General features: G+C 44.2%; 1 protein-coding gene across 2 annotated transcripts in view; it reads left to right on the plus strand.

Annotated features, from left to right (window-relative positions):
- Positions 1-22106, plus strand: part of si:ch73-335l21.1 (insulin receptor substrate 1-B) — a 49952-nt gene that overhangs the window by 1410 nt on the left and 26436 nt on the right. Inside the window, exons 2-3 of one of the 2 annotated variants that reach the window (XM_053342884.1) lie at positions 10066-10367; positions 10806-13962. In XM_053342884.1, coding sequence (XP_053198859.1) covers positions 10066-10367; positions 10806-13962 — 3459 coding nt within the window. Of the gene's footprint in view, positions 1-10065; positions 10368-10805; positions 14380-22106 lie in introns of those variants that run through there. The other variant, XM_053342883.1, reaches the window with a different exon arrangement.

Genomic DNA, 22106 nt, shown 5'->3' on the forward strand with positions numbered 1-22106 from the left:
TCAAACAGCTCAAACACACCATGCCTGCACTCTTGTTTACTTTGTCTGCTGGCATGGCAATATCATTTTGTGTGCTCATCCTAGAAGAGGAGAGGAAATGACTTAAACTAGTCACAGAAGCACATCTGCACCTTGACACCTAAATTTTTTTATTTAATCTTTTTTTTTTTTTTTTTTTAATTTAATAGCAGAATTTATCACATCAAGATTGATCAAATGCTGCTTCATTGTGAAAATGGCCTCAACTTCAACCCAAATATCACCCATGTAGATTTCTCAAATGGTGTCTATCAGCCGCTGTGTAAACACAGCTGTCAGAGCAATACTGGTGAGCACAGCAACTTCAGATCACCTGTTCAGCCTTCCCTCCTCTCTCTCTCTCTCTCTCTCTCTCTCTCTTTCTCTGCCTCTCTACCTCTCACTCTCTCTCAGACAGCCCACAAGGGACAAATGACGCAATCTTGGCAAAGGGAGATATGAGTTCAAAGGTGCTCCTTACACATGACCCTGCTGCTCTGTTACATAAAGCAGCTGATTAGCGGCGGGGCGGCTCTGAAATAAAACACCTGAGGAGAGAAAATGAGGCCAGATATATTTATTATTCCAGTTTTCCATTTGGAAGCAGAGGGAACGAGTTGTTTCATAGATTTACAAGCGAAAAATGCTGCCAGTAGGTGCATTAGGGAACTCTTAGTGTAACCCTAACAGATGAGGAGTTGGTGTCAACACTGTGGCGCCCCCCTCTAAGTTGCTTTTTGCACAACTGGGCTCTATGTGTTTGTGCGTATATATGTGTGTGTGTGTGTGTGTGTTTGTGTGCAGCCAACCCTCCCCAAGTATTTGACGAGTTTCCGCGAGACTGAGGAGAGACAGCAGAGTGAATTGGCAGATGTTGGAGAGGAGATGCAAAAGCTTGGAAAGAAGTTGAGGGACAAAACATTTACTTGTGTCGCTTCAAAACATCTCCAAAAAGTTTTGTGAGTGAAGGGTCAGAGAGTACACAAATCCTGGTTTCAGAAGGTGTGGGTGGGGGGCGGGGGGGGGGGTGCAGCCCAGCAGGTGAGTGTGCTCGGCCTTCCAAGGCAACCAGACAGAGCAGCCATGTCCACTCCTTCACATCATCGCCGCTCGGCTCATCGGCCTCTTTTGTTGCTTCAAGTGTTGGGTTGCCAGTGTAAATCATCTTCGCTGACAATGACAAAGGGCTGCGGCTGGCTGCTGTGTAAACTCGCATGCTGCCTGGCATTTTCTTGTGGTATGTGCTGCAGCTCGAAACACAGTTTGTGCTCATACAAAAAAAAAATTAGGCCTCATAAACACACATACACACAAACACACACTTACACACACACACGATCCAGGCTTGTACAGGGAGTAAAGGGGAGTTGTGGGGTGATGGCCAATTGCTGCCTAAACCTGAGTGTGTGAAAATAGCTTCAATGCACACACACACACACACACACACACACACACACACACACACACACACACACACACACACACACACACACACACACACACACACACACACACACACACACACACACACACACACACAGGATTCCTGCCTGTAATAACCCTCCTGTGGTATGTGCGGCTCATACAGTTTCACGTCTGTGGTGTCTGTATGTTGATTGAGCGCTCTGCACCCCCTGCCTTGTATTCCTGCCTCGTCAAACACACACTATCACTACTTCTCTGCTGTCAGTACTCTGCAGCACCACTTGTGCCCCCCCCCCCCTGCAGAAGAATTCGCAGCCTGCAGTCTGAGAACAGGGCGAAGTCGAGAGGCCGGAGCCAAGAGATGCTGCACTCTATGGTCACATATTTTCCAGCTGGCCACTCCTCTCAACTTGATACCTGTGTATGTGCACATAGCTTCTCTTTAATGCCCTGTCAGAGTTGCTGTGAGTGGGTGAAAGGGGGGTGGTAGTGAAGTTCTCAGCGTGACACCTCAGTTGGAGGTGGAATCAAAAGTTTTTGGGTTAAAGTTTGAAATAATTGGGTCGCTTTGAGTCTTCACAGCGGGGTTGCTCCTCAGCTTGCAGGGTAGTGAGCGTGCATACGGCGGTAGCACAATAAACAGTATAGATGTCTGTGTTGCATACATCGCACTGTTGCTCCGGGCCTGGGAAACTCACCTAAAGCAGCTCAGGAACTGTCCAATATCACACAGGCTCCCCCTCGAGCGGGCGGTAATTACACAAACACGAGCCAGCTGCCGTGCAGGGCGATATTAGGATCGGAGTTATTTATTCAGCTGAGTCCAGTAAGACCCTTTCGGGCAGCGAGTACAGTATCAGGCTTGTGGGCAGCTATTTGCTCAACTATTAGGAGTCAGTCGAGTGTGTAAAGGCTTAACCTCGACGAAACGGGCGGAGGTGCGGCCCGCATTCGTCGCTTGCCAGGAAAACTGGCCCACAGCTCAGGCACCACCTCAGGAATTGTTGACCTCAATAAAACAATATGGTAGCGTCCAACTTTGGAGCCAGTGGCACTAAAAGCAGAGAGACGCACTATCTACAAACACACCCACACAAATACACAAAGCTAGATATGAAACAAAATGAAAACAAGCCAATCAGTCTGTCATTCAGCACTGAAACAATAAGTCCGCTCAGATCTTCTAGATAACAATCAAGTAATCATTGAAGGCGTTTATCGAGCAGACGTGCCAAATATTCGCTGGTTCCTACTTCTCAATTGTGAGAAATGTTGTTTTTTTCTATTTGACATCGTTGTAAATGTAAAATCGTTGAGTGCTGAGCAGAACAAGCAGTTCGAAGGTGGAACTGTGATGGACATTTGTCACTATTTTCTGATATTTTGTAGTTTAAATAATCAATCAATAAAGAAATAGTTGTTACTTGTGGCCTTATCTCATCTAAATTCACCCCAACAAGATATAATGTGTGTATAATAAGTGTCTGCTATACCCCAAAACATAATAATTATATATAGATTCATTCAGTGTAGGGCTGCAACTTGATTAATTGATAGTCTCTTTTAGAAAATAGTGAAAAATGCTCATCACAACTTCCCTAAACTAAAAAAAACCCACAAAAATATAAGAAAAGCTGAAAATCGGTACAGTTCAGAACCTGGAATGACGGGAAATTTGGTACTTTTTCTTAAAATATGTCTTTAACGAACCAATCAGTTATCAAATCCACAGGGATTCATTCTCTGTCAATTGAGTCATGGTTTCCAGCTCGGCCTCAGAGAAGCTTTCGAGATCATTTAGTTGTTGTGATCTTCTGAGGTTTGTTGACGTCTCTGCAGTACAGTAAATCCACATGGAATTTAACTTTCTGTGTTCAAAGCTCTCCCCCCCAAAAATGATATTTCAAACACCGAGTAGCAACATCTGTTTCCAAATATGATATGGTTATTCACGCTAATTCACAGAGCTGTTTTTCCTTCACTGTAAACCTGTTGTCAATTAGGTCTGTGGATTATGAAGATGTAATTTTTGACACTCTGACTATCACAAAGTGAAAGCAGTCGATTGCACTGAGCTACAGCTGATATCTACAAACCTCAGTTGTGCTTTTGGGATGAGTTGTCTTATATTCTGTATTTCAGATCATGAGCTAAAGTGACTTTCTGTCAGAGTGTCTGCAGCTCTTGACTGTTTTTATCCTGGTGTGTTGTTTGGCTGCACCCGCCAATGAGTTCTGGATCTCACCGGTGGCTAGCCGGGCTGGCCGATTAAATGTTAAGCCGTGCTTAAGCACTGCTCATCTCCCTCATTAGGCAGTAATTATTGTCTCGAGGGTCAGCCGCTGGTGGCACACAAGAGGCTGTGTGCTAACAAAGTCAGAGAGGAGAGGAGTCATCAAAGGAAGTCATGAAAGCAAGAGTTTAAAAAAAAAGATGTCCATCTTTTCTACTTCTCTGGAGTAGATCTGCTGTTCTTTTAGAGCTCTAATCCAGGCTGAAGAGCATTGAGCTGCCACAGGGTATTTCCTCTGCATAAATAGTTTGCGCACGTTAACACCCTGTAATTTCATTTAACACGACAAGCTGGCCAGCCAGGCCTCGTCACGGCCAGCTCTGGCTCGTCACAACGCAGCAGCTCCTTGCCATCCCAATTCCAGTTAAACATGGCGAGCGCGAGTTTGAAAAAGGCCGTGAGCTCTCAGTTTTATCTCTCTGTGTAAGCCGCCGTGCGTCAGGGTCGGCTGACAGCGGAAGCAGCCCGTCAATTAAGTGCTCTGGTTTGATCGACAGCAAAGTAAGGCCAGGGGCAGCGTGATCCATTTTGTCAATCAGCGTCCATATGTTGAGCACCACAGAGCTGTGGGGCTTTAAACGCATAGTAACCTTTTACAGCGGGCTGTATTGATCGCTGCTGGTTGATAGTAACACTTTACGTCAGCAACAGTGGGGGTCAGGAAGTTCATGGGTTGGGATTTATCAGCCTTAACAGTGCATTAGAAACTCAGAGACAAATTAGTCAAAACCTTCCTCATTATTACATGGTGAGCAGTTCCTCTGGGATGCAATACAAGATACTGCATTGATTGGATGTACTGTAACATGCAGTAATAGCACATATATGTAAGATGAATCCTGCCTCTTCCAGTCTGTGCAGCAAATAAAAAAAAAAAGTTCTGTGTCTTTAATTGTGTCTTTAGAGAGAATTCTTTTGCACTACTTTTGGCAGTGAAATCCAAGATTTCAGACGTGAAATCAGGTGAAAGTTGAATAAATTATTTGGATATGTACGTCTTAGCTCAAAGGAATGTGTGCTGGGTATTGGCAAGTTGGACAGAGTCCTATTTTCTTTGGACATATACACTCTCCTGCATGTTTATACAGTGTATGTAGATATGTCTTGCAACTGTGGATGATTGAAACTGTAATGAGTTACATCCCCCAATGTAGCTGCCTCTACAGTATTGAGAAACCTTATCAAGGCCCTTTTAAAAAAGAAAAAAAAGAAAAAAAGGTATTAAAGGCGCAGTATGTAGAGTTTTGGTGGTCTAACAGAACAGACAGTTTTGTAATATTCATAAGTATGTTTTCATTGGTGTATAATCACCTGATAATAAGACCTCACTGTGCTTTCGTTCCCCTAAAATGAGCCTTCATATTTACATAGGCTGCCTTGTTGCATTGCACCACCATGACAAACCAAACACTGGCTCTAGACAGGGCCTTTTGTAAGTTTTGTAAGTTTTGTGGCCATAGTAGATTCCCCTACATGCTTGGAAGGAGGGGGGAGAAGGTGGGAGCAGGGGGTATTCAGTTTGTTGCTTTAAGATTCCACTAAATCCAACAAATTGCACCTTTTAATATCAGGTTTGACAAGATGATGCAAATTGAATTGTAAACGTTTGCACATTAAACACGACCTTAATCTGACATTTGCACTTTTTAAAGTGAATTTTGATGGATTATAGTTCATGCCATGGATAGTGTTTTTTTTGTATTAGTGGGTATTAACTGCAAAACCAATAAAATAAACACTTGACAAAAAATCACTTCTCCAGTAGGCCAGAATGACTTCCTGGATTGTTTTGGAAAGTTTAAATACGGAGAAACATATTGGTCAATTTTTCAAAATTCTATTGTGTTAAAAACAAATAAAAAATAACGAACTATTTCGGAAGTGAAGGCCCTAAAACAATGCTGGATCACATTAGGGACCCACACCGTCGTTCACACTTACAGTCAACTCCGGGGACTCTTCGCTCAGCGGTACCAGAATGTTCTGTTCTGACCTGATATTACCGAGACGTTATGTTTACGAACTCTGAGCCAGGCTGACCAACAAAGTCCAAGCCCCAAGTTTTTCTTTCTTTTTTTTTTTTTTTTTTTTTGTTTTTGCGTGTTCCGTCAAGGGACAACAAATTCTGGATGCGTCACCTATAATTTCATGTGCTTGTGTATGTGTGCACTTCTGGATAACACGAACCACATGTGGAATTAACCTTAGGCAGATGCTGGTGTTGGGGAAGCATTGTGTCCCTGAGTGTGGGCCCAGAGAGAGGGGGATTACAGATGGTGGAGATGGATGGAGCGATAGGAAGTGGAGGAGTTGAAAAAGAGGAAAGCGGGTACACATGGCAGCCAGAGATTAGCCCCAACTGTTTTCACTGCTGGGTGGCTGTCTGTCTCTCTCTCTTTTCTCTCTTAGATACACTCTTGGACAAAAACATACTCAGCTGTCTCCTATCTGTCTAACCTGGTATGGCAGAGAGGGGGTGCAGAGGGGGGCACAGTAGTTGAGATTGGGGGTAGAAAATGGGGTTCAGTCAGCCCTTCAAAGTTCCTTGTGCAGTGTTTTGTGGTGTTATGACGCAGCACAGCATGCTAGGGCAATGAGGTCAGAAACTTGGAACAAAACCTAGTGAGAGCCAGCCGGTTCATTGCCAGAGTAGTTTTCTCTGATTTACAGGCTGCATTAGCTAACTAAAAAAAGGGGGATTTTATTATGAATCTTGCTATAAATTTGAATCATTTAAGTCTCTGATATTTTTTTTATTGGCTGTGTCTCGTCAACTCCATAACACTTTTTCAGAAATATATTATATCAAGATTATTACATGACCATACCTTTTACAGTCAGCAATGGAAAGACGACCGAGACACTAGACTTTCTGTGTTGTTTTACTACTTAAATATGAGCCCTTTTTTTAAATTTAAAATTCAATCTTAAACCCACCCAGTGGTTCAATAACAATACAACCCACTGGCCCCTCAAGACCCCTACTGAAGACCTACTTCCTTAGGTTTTGTGTGATAACCATAACAATAATCAGCCTGTCACACTGGGGGGAGCTGTCAATATCTCAGCAGGCATCTGGTGGCCCCAGGGTAAATCTCGCAGCCCTATTGCCCCCCTGAACACACACACACACACACACACACACACTCCCTTTAAAGCTGAACAGCAACAAGAAAGCAAGGCCAGCACAGCTCCGCCTCAACGCCAATAGCTCAACTCATATTTAAAAATCCCTGTTGAGAAAATTGGGTTAGATTATGGCCTCTTTGTATACAGTCTATGATCTCAAGGGAGGCAGCTCGAGCACAGCAAATAAATTGGCATGAATAGACAGTAGTGTTGGGCCATGTAGGTTGCCATTCTCCAGCGTAAGACTGCGAGTTTCATGTGTGGTCATGGCGAAAGTGAAGTAAACAACTGGAGCGTGAATAAGCTAGTGTAGCTTGTTTTCGGGACGCTAAAAAAAGGAAATACTGCACCGAAACTTTAAAAATGATTTCAGTCACCCTGTATGAACTCTTTGACCGGATATGGATATTCCCTCAAGGTTGTGTCAAGGTTAACTTAATGTTGTTCCGCGCCCACCGTTATTCGACCGGCAAACTTAACGCAGATGCTTCATTACCTCCAGGTGTGTCGAGCTTTCATGTGCATCCAGCTTTAGTTCTTAGATTTATCTGCTGCTAAGGGCCACTTTGTGTGTGTGTGTTTTCTTCTGAGGGTTCATTATATTTTATACGGGTGGCAGTGTTGCCGCACGGAAGAAGAAAAAAGGAGAGTAGAGTTTTCTCAACAACCACCTCCGCTGAGCTCCACATTGCCATGAGGGTCCCCCGGAGGAAAGCTAGGGGCAATATATAATTCATACTGCTCCGTGTAGGATCAACCCTAGCTTTATGTAACCACGAAGAAAGGTCTGTGATGCTTGACAGGGGTAAATCAGTCTGTAACCCTGTAGGACTCTGGGAAAACCTCTTTAAGATTTTCAGTGCTTTTGAGAGTTTTTGGTAAGTGTGTGCAGCCTGAGTGGCCCTGAGATGAAGGGTGTTTGTGTGTTTGTGTGGAAGGCCTGTTGAGGGCACAGCTGAGGTTTAAGGCTGCACTGTACTCAAAACAAACAACACACTTGTCCTCAAGACAAGTTAAATGGGCTCTTGAAAATGAAGAGAGGAAAAGATACTCTTCGAAAGAACATGCTGCACTGCAGTCTCAGTTAATCTCAAGAAGCAACGGCCTGAAATTGTTAATTTAAGAATAAATTATGCAAGCGAGCCACTAAGAAGCGCTTAATTTTTTTCTTTTGAAGGATTCTTTTAAAAGACCCTGCTATTTCTTCCTAATGGCACTCTGATATCTCTTTGCAATCTCTTGCAGTCCCTCATTCCCTCAGTCCCCACTGAAAAATCCCCAAACCATGTCTTCCTGTTGTAAATCTAAATCGAGGAGGACGGACTTCTTGCACACAGAGAACAGCAGTACATGAAACAGCCATGCATAGCCATGAATGAGTCATCTAATGTAGGGGGAGTGCCTCCACACAGCCACTAAACCACAGCCTTCATGGCTCTCAGCAAACATCTATTCTAGGTCTCTTTCAAGTTTGGGAACGATCCTCCAATTTTGGGGAAACGAACTGGAAGAAGAGTCAGCGAGACACGTCAGACTTCTTTTGCAATCACAAGTAAAAATTGTTTTCGGGAAGACAATCTGGGGAAATGTTTGTCATAATGGAAGCTCGGCTAATATGGCGTCCAGTGTGCATGCTGAGGGTTCCTGTCTACATATGGTTGTCATTGTAGGATTTGCAGCAGAGGCATGGGAAAGAAAGAACAAACGCATGCAGACATACAGGCATATATTTGTAACGCTGCAGTATGGGTGCACTGTGGTTCGCCTCATTGGGTCAAAATTGTTGCTTAAAGTAGAATAAAAAGTATGAAAGTATGATTGTTTACTTAGTTACAAAAGAAAGAGGTCCTATCAATACTTCATTCTGCTGCCAGATATGATGGGCTAATAAGGCAGGTGCTCAAGTTCACAGCTATTACACAAAGAACATCTTGTTCCTATGAAGGGAGCAGGTGAGCCTCTTCGTTGAGGTTGAGGTCTGTTTCATTAGTCTTGTCATACGGGTGATTAATTCAACACTCAGACATAGAAATGTAGTATATAGGAGGAAAAGGAACACGTTTCAGGAATATTTTTTGGGTGGTTCCTTTAAAGAATAAGAATCAACCTCATTACGGTATTCCTATAATCCTCGGCTTTTCAGTCAACAGATGTGAAGTCTCTTATGGCTTTAAGTAAAAGAGCTTAGAGGTAAATCTGTGATACATTCATAGGCAGGTTCAATTGCCGAGCTGAAAGAGTTGCACAGCATGACAGAATTAAGGTAATTTTCTGGGGTAATAGGCACATTTCCTGCTTCAGATCTGCGAACAATGCTGTGACTTAAAAACACCAAACAGGCAGCCAAATATTGTTAAGTGGTTAAGTAAGTCCCCTGCCTTTATATGGCCCGACCAGCCCAGGATCAAATCTCACCAAGTGCTTTCTCTCCTGTGTTTCTTCCCCTCATTAATCCCCTACTGTCTGAACACAGAACACCTAACACAAAGGATGAATAGACTGCCCTGTACTCCTGTTAAAAGACACTAGATTTTATTAGTTTACAAAGCCAGTTTATTGTCGGTCGAGCAGCTCAAGAAAGTGGCTCTCAAGGAGCTTATTGAATGCTTGCTCTTTGGTTTCTAGCCATCTATTGGAATTATTTGCTTTGGTTTTGGAGAAGATTCACCCGCTAAGCACTTTCCAAGTTGGTTCACTTTAGTTTTTCCACAACGGTTACTTTTCTTTCATAGTCATCATTCTTGTTTGGGGCTTCAGTTGTCAACAGTTTAATCCTTCCACACTGGTATGTGTGCGGTTATATGTTTGGGTGTGAGTGCGTGTGTGCGGTTGATGAATGAGACCCCGGGTATGGAGCCTGCAGGTAGAATGAGCAGGTCTCACAAGCTGATGCATGCTCAGTTTAACCTCAAATCTGGTTTAAAAATCAGTGAAAAGCTCAATATCAGCATGGTTTACATAATAAGGGCACCTTGCCGTTGACATAAAGGTAAATAGTGGTAGTTTCACCTGGTGTTCCTTTTGTTCACAAATGCGTGAAGGTCATATTAGTGCTTTGTTTCAGCAGTTACACACAGTGTTCTTCATAAATCTTTAACACTTTAATTACTTTTTTTTTTTAACTATATCCCTCTTCATTTTCATTTGTTTGACTGAAACACCCTTTTTAATCTGCTCCTATTTCTGTTTTGTCCCTGTAGGTAAGAACCCCACTGACAGCGGAGCAGCAGGGGACTATGGTGTGCCCAATCCTGGGCCAGCCTTTAAAGAGGTGTGGCAGGTGAAGGTGTGGCCCAAAGGTCTCGGTCAGGCCAAGAATCTGGTGGGAATCTATCGCCTTTGCCTGACTGACAAAACAGTCAACTTTGTCAAGCTAAATTCTGATGCTGCTGCTGTGGTGCTGCAGCTGATGAACGTCCGACGCTGCGGACATTCAGAAAACTTCTTCTTTGTTGAGGTGGGCCGCTCTGCTGTGACAGGCCCGGGCGAGTTCTGGATGCAGGTGAGCCTGTAATCAGCAGTCCCCTTTATGTTGACTGTTTCACCCACCAATCCCAAATATATGCTAAGAGCCTATAATCAGCAGAGTGGAAAAAACTGCAAAGTGACCCAGTTTTACGGTTAGAGTTGACGTAACCCTACATTATGGTTCAATTCAGGTTTTGTAGATGCAGTTAAATTAATTCCAGAAGGCAGCTATACATGGAAAAACAAGATCTACTAGCAAATAAGCTTTTCTGATCTAAAAATACTCTATATAAACTATAAATTAAAATGTTACTGAAATCCCAACCTGTAATGAGCTTTTAAAGTTTCCACATTATATTTTCTTCAGTTTTCATTCATTGAATGATTTGGAATTAGCGTTGAATTTTGCAGATTGATTTTGTGTCCTTGATTTGAGTTTAATGTTTGAGATGGTTTTTGTTTAAATTCTTAGGTGGACGATTCAGTGGTCGCTCAGAACATGCATGAAACGTTGCTGGAAGCCATGAAGGCGCTGAGTGAGGAGTTTCGCCAACGGAGCAAATCTCAGTCAAACTCCGGCCCTGGAGGAGGTGCCACTGCCTCAAACCCCATCAGTGTTCCCTCGCGTCGCCACCACCCAAACCCTCCTCCCAGTCAGGTGGGCTTCACCCGCCGACCCAGAACTGAGCCTCCTGGAGGAGCTAACAGTGGAGCAGGCATCAGCAGTGCCAATGCTTCTCCCACCCCACGGCACAGCTTCCCGAGGTCTCGCACTGCCAGTGATGGGGGAAAAGGTGATGAAGGGACCACACCACTCGCAGGGACGAGCTCTAATCCCTCCACCAATGGCTCTTGCTCCACCACCCCAATCCTCAGGTCAAAATCGGCCCGCTCAGCCCCCACCACAGCTGCTAAAACTCCTCTTGGGCTGATGCGCTCCATCTCTAACCCAGCACCCTCCCCAGCCCCAAGCCTCTCTTCTAGCTCTGGGCATGGGTCAGAGTTTGGTGGAGTAGCATCATCTGCTGGGCCTGGTGCTTACAGCCGTGTACCAACACATCGCGCCTCTGTCTCCGGCTCACCCAGTGACTATGGCTCCTCGGATGAATATGGCTCCAGTCCTGGGGATCACACGCTCCTTCCCTCCCCCAGCCTTCCTGGAAGCTCTGTCGGTAGTGTCGGTAGCCAGTCCCTTGGGGAGGAGGGAGCTAATTATATTTTAATGGGCCAACGTAGTGGTGGTGGCAGTGGCAGCAGTAATCAGAGCTTGATGTCTAGCCCCGTGCCAGCACCAGGAACACAAGCCTGTGGCTCCTTGCCGCAGACCAGGAGAGTGCTGCGTCGCTCCTCGAGCCGTGAATGTGAAGCTGAACGTAGGCTGCTGAGCAAGAGGGCTTCCTTACCTCCTATGGCCCTGGAGAGACTTGCCCCTCAGCAGCGTAGAGGTGAGGAGCTGGCAGATGAAGACTCAGCTGACTACGCTATCATGTCGAGGAGCACCAGTCGCGAGTCATTTTCCTCCACCTCCTCTTCCATGCAGAGGGAATCTGTTATGGGTGCTGGGTCAGCAGGGGGAGGAGGAGGGTACTTAGATGTAGCTGGGGAGTTCAAAGGTGAAGGGGGTGTTGGAGCAGGTGGTAGTGTAGATTTAGGTGTGGACAATGGGTACATGTCCATGCTGCCGGGAGTCAGTCAGCCTCCAATATCCCTGTCCCAATCACTGGCTGTCTCTGTCCCAGACTCAGACTCCAAACCTGCTGATGATTACATGGCCATGACCCCTAACAATAGCGTGTCCCCTCCACAGCAGATCCGCCCTCCACCAACTTCTGATGGCTATATGATAATGTCCCCCAATAGTAGCTGCTCCCCCGATCAACGTGGGGGTCTCTCTGGAGGTGCTTGGGTGGGCAGTGGCAGTGCTGACAGTAGGGCAGGCAGTGACTATATGAACATGTCTCCAATCAGTGCGCGGTCTGTAAATGGCAGTCCCCCACCTCCCGAGCACACCAATCATTTGGAGACCAGTTCTCAACAGCAAACCCCCAAGATGGTATACTCATACTATTCCCTTCCCCGGTCATACAAACATAACCCCTCCACTGGACACTTTGATGATGGGCCAGGACGTGGCAGAAGGCCCAACGGGAGTGGTGGTAGGGGATTTGGTGGAGGAAGGACTATGGGAGGGCGTCAGGATCAACCAGCCGCAGGTAATTCAGTGGTTGGACGACATCTGTCACTCTCGTCTTCCTCATACTCCTCCAGCTCAGCCAGCAGTGAGAGCCTAGGAGAGAGCGAGGAAAGAGCTACCCAGGCTGTGAGCCCCATGGCTGGGGGAGCTACGAAAGATGGGACTAAGCTTCAGCAGAGACGGGGTTCTGGTGGGGTATTGAAGCATGGTAACCACACTAGAAGCAGACCAGTGAGCCTGTTTGTTGACGTATCCAAGGCTAACACCCTTCCCAGGGTCCGTGAAAACCCCCTGCCTCCAGAACCCAAGAGCCCTGGGGAATATGTCAGTATTGAGTTTAAAGGGGAGAGGTGCAGCCAGACTGGGGTTGGAGGAGGACGTGGTAGGGGTCTCAGGCATGGCTTATCGCTGCCTCATGGTTCAAGCAGCCAGCATCCTCAACACAGGCCTATTTCTTGCTCAGGGAACTTTATTCCCCTCTCACGTAGCCCTTCTGCCCCCATTACTCCCCCAGCTGCCTCGGAGTATGTCAACATGGACCTGGGTCCTTCTCCGTCACCCTCACCCCTCTCCCTTACCCCGCTAGTTTTCCCCTCTTTCCACACCCCTCCCACACCCTCAACTCTGGCTCATACTCCCAAGGCGTGCAATGAAGGAACAGCTGGCCCTCGTGAAGAAGTGGCCGAGGCGGCTGAGGCACCACTTAGGAAAAGCAGAGAAAGTATCCCATCAGTGAGTGAGTCCGAGTTCCCTACATCCTGTGGTGACTACACAGAGATGGTCTTCAACACCGTCCCGAGATCATCATCCAGTGTCTCTCCCAAAGCCCCTTCCCCCACCAGGACTGATCCTTCTGTTCCAGTGCTATCAAGGGGTCTAGACTTTCCTCTAGCCAAACCAGGGCCCAACCCAGACCACGGGGCAAAAGTTATCCGGGCCGACCCCCAAGGACGCAGACGGCACTGCTCGGAAACTTTTCTTGCCCCGCCCTCTCTTCCCACCCCTAGCTCTACTTCCTCTTCTTCAACTGCCTCTCTCTTCCCAGAACACGCCCAAGCTGTGGCCCGCCGGCTGGGCCTCGAAAGCATGCTGTGGGGGAATGGTGCTGTGACTGATACCCCCACTCAATTCCCTCTCCCTGGACAGCAGTCCATTCCCACAAACACTCAGACTTCCTCAACAGAGCAAGGCCTTAACTACATAGACTTGGACTTGGCCAACAAAGAGAGCCCCCACTTGGGCCTGGATGGACCCTCAGGTAACCAGGCACCCTCTCGCCTCTTCTCTGTGCTGGGTGGAAGTTCTGGGGTAGGGGGAGTGGGCGCAGCAGTTGGCAGCAGCAGTAGCAGCTCCAGCCTCAACACGTACGCCAGCATCGACTTCTACAAATCAGAGGAGCTGCGGACACATCAGAATGGAAACAAAGAGGGTACAGGTAAGAGTTGATCCATTTCCCCGACTGTCTTCAGTATCAGGTCCTTAGAGGTCTCCCTCCTCATAAATACACCCTGTTTTTAATATGTATCATCACTTTTTCTTCCTCTCTCTCTCTATCCTACTCGTGTTCAGTCACATTATTCAAATGGAAAAGAATACGCTTCAAAGATAATCCAATGGAGCACAGCCACCCTTTCCATCTGTGTATGTAATCAAGTCTCACCTGGCGCCAGATTAGAAAGCAGACACTGGTCCGATTTGTACTACCCTGTCTATATAATCCACAATATGAGATATAGATCAGCTGCTCTGACAATGCATAAGCAGATTCACTTGTCTTGGTCTTGGTTTAAATCTAAAGACATACACACACACTTTTCACTTGATGTTATTACGTGAAGTGTTAAAGGCCAGACACAACCTATCAAGGATATTGATATTCTGGAAATGACAAATGATCCTCTTGAGGCTTCTTGAATGTTGTGTAAGCATTCTCAGTGCTTAACCCTGTTTAAGATTTATGAGGTGTTTATTGTATACATACAGTATGACAAGGGACAGAGTCCTTGAAATTTCTATGCAGCAAATTTCAGATTTTATGTCATTTTATGAGTTTTCGGAACCATGCAACATAAAATTGATGATGGCATGAAAGAAAGTACGTTTACATTTAAATAGGGTGGCTAGGTTTGTAGATTTGGCTGTAATTATATGGCTTGAATTGTTTGCTATTGTTTGTATACTGTATTTCTAAATGCGAGGGGAGAATGGTTTCGTGATTAACAAGGAGTCATGCTGCAAATTTGTATATTACACAGACTGTATGCCTACAGTTGTGCTGTCAGACTTGTCTTGAATGGAAGGGAGGTCAACAAGGCCAGATGCTGAATTTGTATGGTATTTACATTTTTTCCTACTGTGTGGGGCAATTGTGTAGCTGTGGGGGACCACCACAGCTAAACAATGCCTCAACTAGGTCACTTTGAGACGTTTCCTCATAGAAAAACATTCTCTTTGAGCCACTGTCTGCACTAAATTGGCCCGTTAAGAAATAGACGCCTGCAGTTTAAGCAGATAGAGCAGCATTTAAATGGAGATGTGGATTTATATGCATCAGTAAAACACTCAGTCGGCTTACTTAACCTTTCACAGAGGAGCTCTTGTGATGAATGCATCCTGCCAAGCCTTGTTGTTTATGTTGCCCTGTGAGCTTCCACATGATTTGTACCATAGGTTGTCTTAGCCTTAAACCTCCTGGGTTTTTGTGGTAAACATTGCATATTTTGATGCCACAGTTGGATTTAATGAAGGTATTAGCAAAAATTCATCATGGGATCTTGCGGTGAGCAGAGCACAGCTGAGCTCAACAGTTGGTTTTCATAGATTCCACACATGGAAACGAGCCATCGGGCTGCATCCATACATCGCTGTGTTGGTTTTATTGGGAAATGAAGGCCATGTTGGTGGAAGCAGGCGGTGTTGACTGTGTATTTTAAATAGAAATGCTAGCAGGCTACCACAGTGGGACCATATGGGCTCTGCCTGCTGAGTACGTCAGCATGGCAGCGTGGGGGAGAATGTTACACATTGGCTGTGAATGTTGAGATGGGGCCAGTGTTTCACTCACACAGCTCTCAAATGCCTCTGTACAGTGTTCCCCCTCCTTTCATCCCTCCATTCCACCTCCCCCTCTTTCCTCCTCCAATAAATGATCCTTTTGTTAGACTGTTTTTGCCGCGGTGGGCTGGCGGGCCTCAGCAGGGCCAAGCCCCAAGACTAGTGGACTCTCCTAAAAGTTATTTCTCAGTCTTTTTTAATTTTTCTTTTTTGATTCTTTAATTACAGTATTTTCCTTTTATGCTGCTGTCTTGTATGTTTGTTTTTGGCATTTGCTTACTTGTCCTTGCACTTGTTCATTATTAACAGTCTTCGTTCGTCCTCATCTGACATCGAAGCTGATGGATATTTGAAATTCCTTCCCTCCCTTCTGTTCACTTCACACACAATTGTTCAACATTTTTTCATCAAATCGTCCCTCGTCTTTAGGCGTTTTGTCATTCTCCTTTTTCCACAGTATTTCAACTTATTCTTTAAAACTCAAACTTTTCACGTTAAGGACCCCTAAACTGACACACATTAGACCACAGACCTCCATCTGATTAGGATTTTTGCTTTTAGATGTTTTATGAGTATATGAGACCAAAATAGTCATGCAATCTGTCATTGTGTTGCTTATGGAAGGAACTGTAGGGAAAATGAATTATTCCCTTTTTTGCTAGGGACCCCCCTGGAATCACTTCAAGGACTCCTGGACCATTGTGGAAACATTTAGAAATAAATTTCTGTATCACGCTGTGATATCTCCCACGTGCTGTAGAGCAGGAGTCAAATCAAAGACAGACACATTAAAAGAGAAAATCGCTCAAAAAGTACATGACAACCGATGTGTTCGTTACCAAACAAACAAAAGTACTGTTTAGAAGTGATTCATGATCTTGACTGTGTAGATCCTGTGTGAATTTTTTTTTAATCTACTGCTGTAATTACAGGGACTTTTTTTTTTTTTTCCAACAGGCACTAACTTGTATAGGAACTGAGTGTGTCTATTTCTCAGGGGTGCGTACTTTTGGCACAGAGGGCCAAGGGCTAAAATTGAACATCAGTAGTGGGACATGTGCCAAAAACAATCCTATTGGACACTGGTTATGTAATACGTAATGTGTAAAAAAAAACCTCTTAGGATTTAGATAATGAGGAAAAGCAGGGCGAGTTATTTTTCGCTTGAAATAACGCCTTTCGGAAATGAAATGAAATGAAATCAGAATGAATCCACTAAAACAAGTGTGACGTGTGTGTGTATGTGTGTGTGTGTGTGTGTGTGTGTGTGTGTTTCTACCTCGCAGCAAACCTTTTTAGATGTGTGTGTTTCCTCATGCAAAAAATGTGAGTGTGTGTGTTTAGACGCCCGCCCTTTATGTCACAGCATTTGGGACAGTGACCGTAATTACTGAGCTTACTGTGTATGTTTGTGTGTCTTGTGTTTGACCTGTTTTGACCTTCACAGAAACATTAGTGTCTTTTTTGCAGAGAGGAGTTTTTGGGGACAAAATGTTAATTTAAATTAAATCAACCACCACTCCCACAATCTCCTCCAGGAAAACCATGTGAGAGAATTTTATTATCTGCACTTCCAGCTGTCCCTTACCAGCCAATTATTTTATTTCTTTACCATCTGGAGGGGGATGCGTATGCCAGTCTCAAAATAACCCTTCAAAGCCCTTCGAAATTCCTCCCTTGAGACACGCTACTTTGAGGATGAAGTTCCTAATGGGGGGGATCCATGCATACCCGTAGTATGAAATTTCGCCGTGATGCATGCTCTAAAACACACATTTGGATTTAATCTGTAAATACATCTAATGCCTCAAAATCTAAACTAAACTGTGTTTGGTTTTTCATCATTTCTGAATCGCATTAACATTGTTGACAGAAGACACAGAACCATGACTGTTTACATTTGTTTACTGTTGGCTAATTGGGCAAAACTCATGCACTGACCAACTGGATCAGTATCTATGAATGTGTTTGTGTATACACTGTCTCCTCATGTCTAGACACTTGCAAATAGAGTAACTCCAAGTGTATCTTTTATCAGTTTTTTATCTCTTGTCAAGTTGTTATAAATGTTATAAATAGATTCTTATGGATTCTTTCTTGGACTGAAAAATGTAATTGCTCATTAATTGGATTTTAGTCATTTGATAGCTTGTTTATAGATAAAATAACCAGATGAGAATTACTATTTTTGACTAAAATAGTGAATAAATAATCCTTAAAAATATAAACCCTTATCGATGCAAAAATCCTGCAGATACTGTTAGAATTATTAATATTCCAATGAAATTATAAAGATACTGTTTGGAAGTTCTGTCTTAATAAAATACCAGAAACTTTATAGACTGACCCTCCCAGTAGCTCTTAGTTTTATTGGTAACACACTGCTGGTTTTCTTGGCCCAGTTGGCAGCTGGTTGGCACATTCCCACCTTCTCAAAGTCCAATGTCATGTAAGCCAGACAGAGGTAAACATACTTAAAGTCAGTCAGTGGAGTGACTAGAACACACACATATAAGTGATTTCTAAATCTCTCCTTTTCCCCACTGGTGTGTCTGAGAGAGCACTGTGAATAGTGGGAATGAAATGCGCCACCTACAGTATCTGAAGGGGATTGATTAGCAGTTAAGCTGTTTTTCAATAAACTTGTTGATTTTTAGACCACATACTATCTCCTTTTAAACTGTCACAGTGTTAGCAAACTCTTTACTATAATCCCTTTGTTTTTGGTCTCCACCACCTCCTTACATTCGTCAGTTAGTCGCTAACTTTGTCCGCTGTAGCGTACAGTGGGTTTATCAGAGCTATTTCACTGAAAACAACACTGGCTCTGTTTATATGGACCCAAATATTCCACTAACAACCGTAATAAGAGCCCAATCTGAATAAAAATGCCTCATGTAACCATCTCAATCAGAAGAGACTGGCCTGATTGGAAGGCCTTTTTAATTGGGTTGAGCGGGGTGGTGTTTCATAATCCCTTCAACATTTAATCCAATTGTTTTATTGTGGTTGGAATAAACATGTTTTTTCAGTGCATATATGAAGTTAGCAGCTGTGAATGCATTGTGTTTTCAGCAATTTGTCAGTGAATAAATGCTACAGCTGCTTCCCACCTGCAGATTAAAGGGAAGACGGTTAGCTCCCCGTTATTGGGCCAGGGATCATTTTGGCATATCATCCAGATGTATTTATCACTTTTGATGAAAATGATGATGAATGTAGAAACAACGTCAGCCAACATATGAATGTAAAACTTTATGGATATGTCAGTCACTACTAATTGCTTAACAAAAAAATACTCTCCCTTATAATCAGACAACAGTTACCATGAGCACAATGTTAGATTGAATAATGAAGTGAAACTAAATGGCAATTAGGTCTCATTATCTGACTACATAAAATGTACTACACAGTCCCTGTTACAGCAAACAACACAAGACATTCATTCCTGTGGACACAACACACACACACAGCGTCTTCCTCATGATGACAGGCGTGAATTGCTGGGTGTGTAATCCAGGCCAGCACTAGGTTAGACTAACAGCACTAGTAGTGTTATGTAAAACACAACCACGTGGATGGGACATGACCCCCAAGAGGGTGAGACTCAGGGCACAGTGTGCGGATGTGCTTGTGTGCACTTAGTTGTTTATCTGTTGTGCTTTTTTAACCTTGCTTGTGCCCGAGGCAGACGGAGCTCCAGTCTGCTGCGTACAGTTAGTCTCTCTCTTAAGCACCGTGACACACAGCTCAGCTCATACTTACGCAGAGTATAAATGCACACAGATGTTGAGCCGAAATAGCAGAGTGAACGTTGCGGAGGGCCACTCCAAGGTTGATATTTTACTTTTAAATGCTTTCACTTTACTTTCTTGCCACTTAATTAGCATGATTATTAATAAGATGAAACATTTTTAGCCTCTTAATTCTCTATTGCACCTGCTGTGGATAAAAACAATCTAAAAATAGGAGATTTTATCCTCTAATTGGCCTCTCAGACTTTGCTCCTGTCTATCCAGCAGTTCTGTAATCGACCGTATGGATGTGAAAAACAGGACTGAGGTGGGGAGGTACATCCCTGCATCTTATGGTTATATAATCCATATTAAGGTGGAAATTGGCTCAAATTTCTCCGGATTGCAAACTTTCATTCATTAGACTAATTACGGCATTACACAACTGATTTGCCCCCACGGGAAGATGCAGAGCAAACTGCATGGTTACTGTGAAAATACAGCAGAAAGCTTGAATCCATTTCCTCTCTTTCTCTGGGTAAACAAAAGCCATAATTCTTTGTTTATCTTAATATTTCACCTAAACATTCGGACAGGTTTCCTCGAATTATATCACGAAATGGAGGAGATCACAAAGCAAAGCCAGCCGTGGGGCTTTTTTTTAGGGGATTGTTTGTTTTTGTTAAAAGTCAAGGAGGTTCAGTTCTCTGAAGTCTGAAGTCCGGTTTGCTTTGTTTGGGTGGTCTGTTCAGGGAGTCACCAAACTCGCACCGCACATAGCAACAACTCTCTTCTGTTTGGGTTTTCGTGGAGTGTTGAAGGCTGTGTGCGCATGTGTGTCCGCATGTGTGTCTGTCCCCACACAAACGTGCGTATTAAAGGACGAAGGCTGAGGCGTTTGTTTTTTTTCTGTTTTTTTTTTCCTTCTTTTTCCCACTGCCTTCAAGCACAGACCATGTGATGAGGTCATCTGTGTGCACCACGGCAGCCGGATCGTCTCATTACAGGCCCCCGCCTTCATCCAATTAGGCGAATCCGAGGGCTAGTGGAGTAATCTGAGTTGAATACCAACACACACACACACAGACACACACAGCTCCACATATACAGCTTTGTGATGGATGATGAAGCTGTCACACACACACACACACACCGCTGCTCACTGTGCAGAATTCAGTGTGACGCAGCAAAGGCCAGCAACAGTCAGCACTGTCAGTTCAACGGTACAACTCTCTAGAAGCAGCCACCTTTCGCTCCTGTCAACTGCCACAGGATCTTTCTGCTCCGTTCTGCTATCAGCTGCGTGTGGAGCTTTCCACTAACGCGTTTGGAGCCAATAAACGTCTGGAGTGTAAGAATAGAGGACAATAACAGCCTGCGCAAATCTCTCTGCAGCCACATCTGGTGCCGTCATGGAGATCTACTGGAGGGTTTCGCTGTGTGCAAATAACGACTAAATATACAACACCCGCTGTTTAAAAAGACTGACACCTGGAAAACAGGTGCTGCAGGGTGGGAATATAGTCTTGTCTGTGGTGTTGATGTTGTAAATGTGAAAACACGCGGCGGTTTCATGGAACACATTTGAACGCTCAGTCGGCGAGCAAAGTGAGCGGAGTCAGTTCAGGTCAGAGGTTCGTCAGACTGCGAGGCGGAGGGGAGAGAGATGTGAGCCGAGGTTTGCGTCAAAACTCACCCTCCTTTTCTTTGAGTCATAAATCAGTGAAATCTGAACTAACAGACACGGTGCACATATTTTTAGATTCAGCGTGACGAGCATTTCCTTGAAGATATCATGAGACTACCTGGCATGAATTTCTTAATCTTGGTTTCTGGAAACTGGCATTGGCATTTAAAAAAAGGGTGTGTTGCGTTCAGGTGTCAGCGAGACATGAAATATTATCCAAGAAGGCCTTTCTGAGTAATAGATTCATCAGTTTTGAACACTGTGCCAGAACAATTTACTTCTCTGATAAGTCATCATGGCAAACAATTAAAAAAAAAAACTGATAAGCAGCAACTCAATCTCTTTTATCTTCTTGATATCTTATTGATTTATGAGATTTCATGGTGTCATTTGAAGAAAGACTAACCTTTGTCTTCTTAGGTGCTGTTAGGACTTGTTTTTGTTGTTTCAGATGTTGCCTGAGGTCCAGTCTGCCACTGCCTAATCTTCCATTGACTAGTGTAAGAGAGGAGAGGAAATGGTAGGATTTAGTTCTGGATGATGAACAGAGACTAAATCTCATCTGTGTGTGTGTGTGTGTGTGTGTGTGTGTGTGTGTGTGTGTGTCTGTCTACTGTGCAATATTTATGAACACCTGTTGAACCTTCACACACAATTCTCCATAATCAATACTAAACTAAATTGCAGATGAATGAAACCACGCTCTAAATCTTCACTTTTTTCAGCCTTCTCCTTTCCCCTCTTTTTAGATGGAAAATTTTCTCCGTTTGCTACTTGCCTGTGTGTGCGTGCGTAATATTTGCCATCACTCCCACATATTTGCTTTCATACTATTAGCATTCGCCTCATTTCGACAGACATCAAAAGACCTTTTCATGAAGCGTTGTTGACACTCGAACATTAGAGGCGGACACGGCGGGAAGCGTGGAGAATGGATGAGGATGCTTCTTTTTTTTTTCTACAGCAAAGAGGGAGAGGCGAGATAGATGCTGAGAAGAAAAGAGGGTGAAGAAAGGAAAAGACAGGCATGGTTGGAGATAGAGAAAAGGGATGATGGAGAGGTACATTTGAAGCATGGAGATGATTGCTTATAGGTATAGGAAA

Source organism: Scomber japonicus, chromosome 22 (genome assembly GCF_027409825.1).
Source record: "Scomber japonicus isolate fScoJap1 chromosome 22, fScoJap1.pri, whole genome shotgun sequence".
NCBI classification, from domain to species: domain Eukaryota; kingdom Metazoa; phylum Chordata; class Actinopteri; order Scombriformes; family Scombridae; genus Scomber; species Scomber japonicus.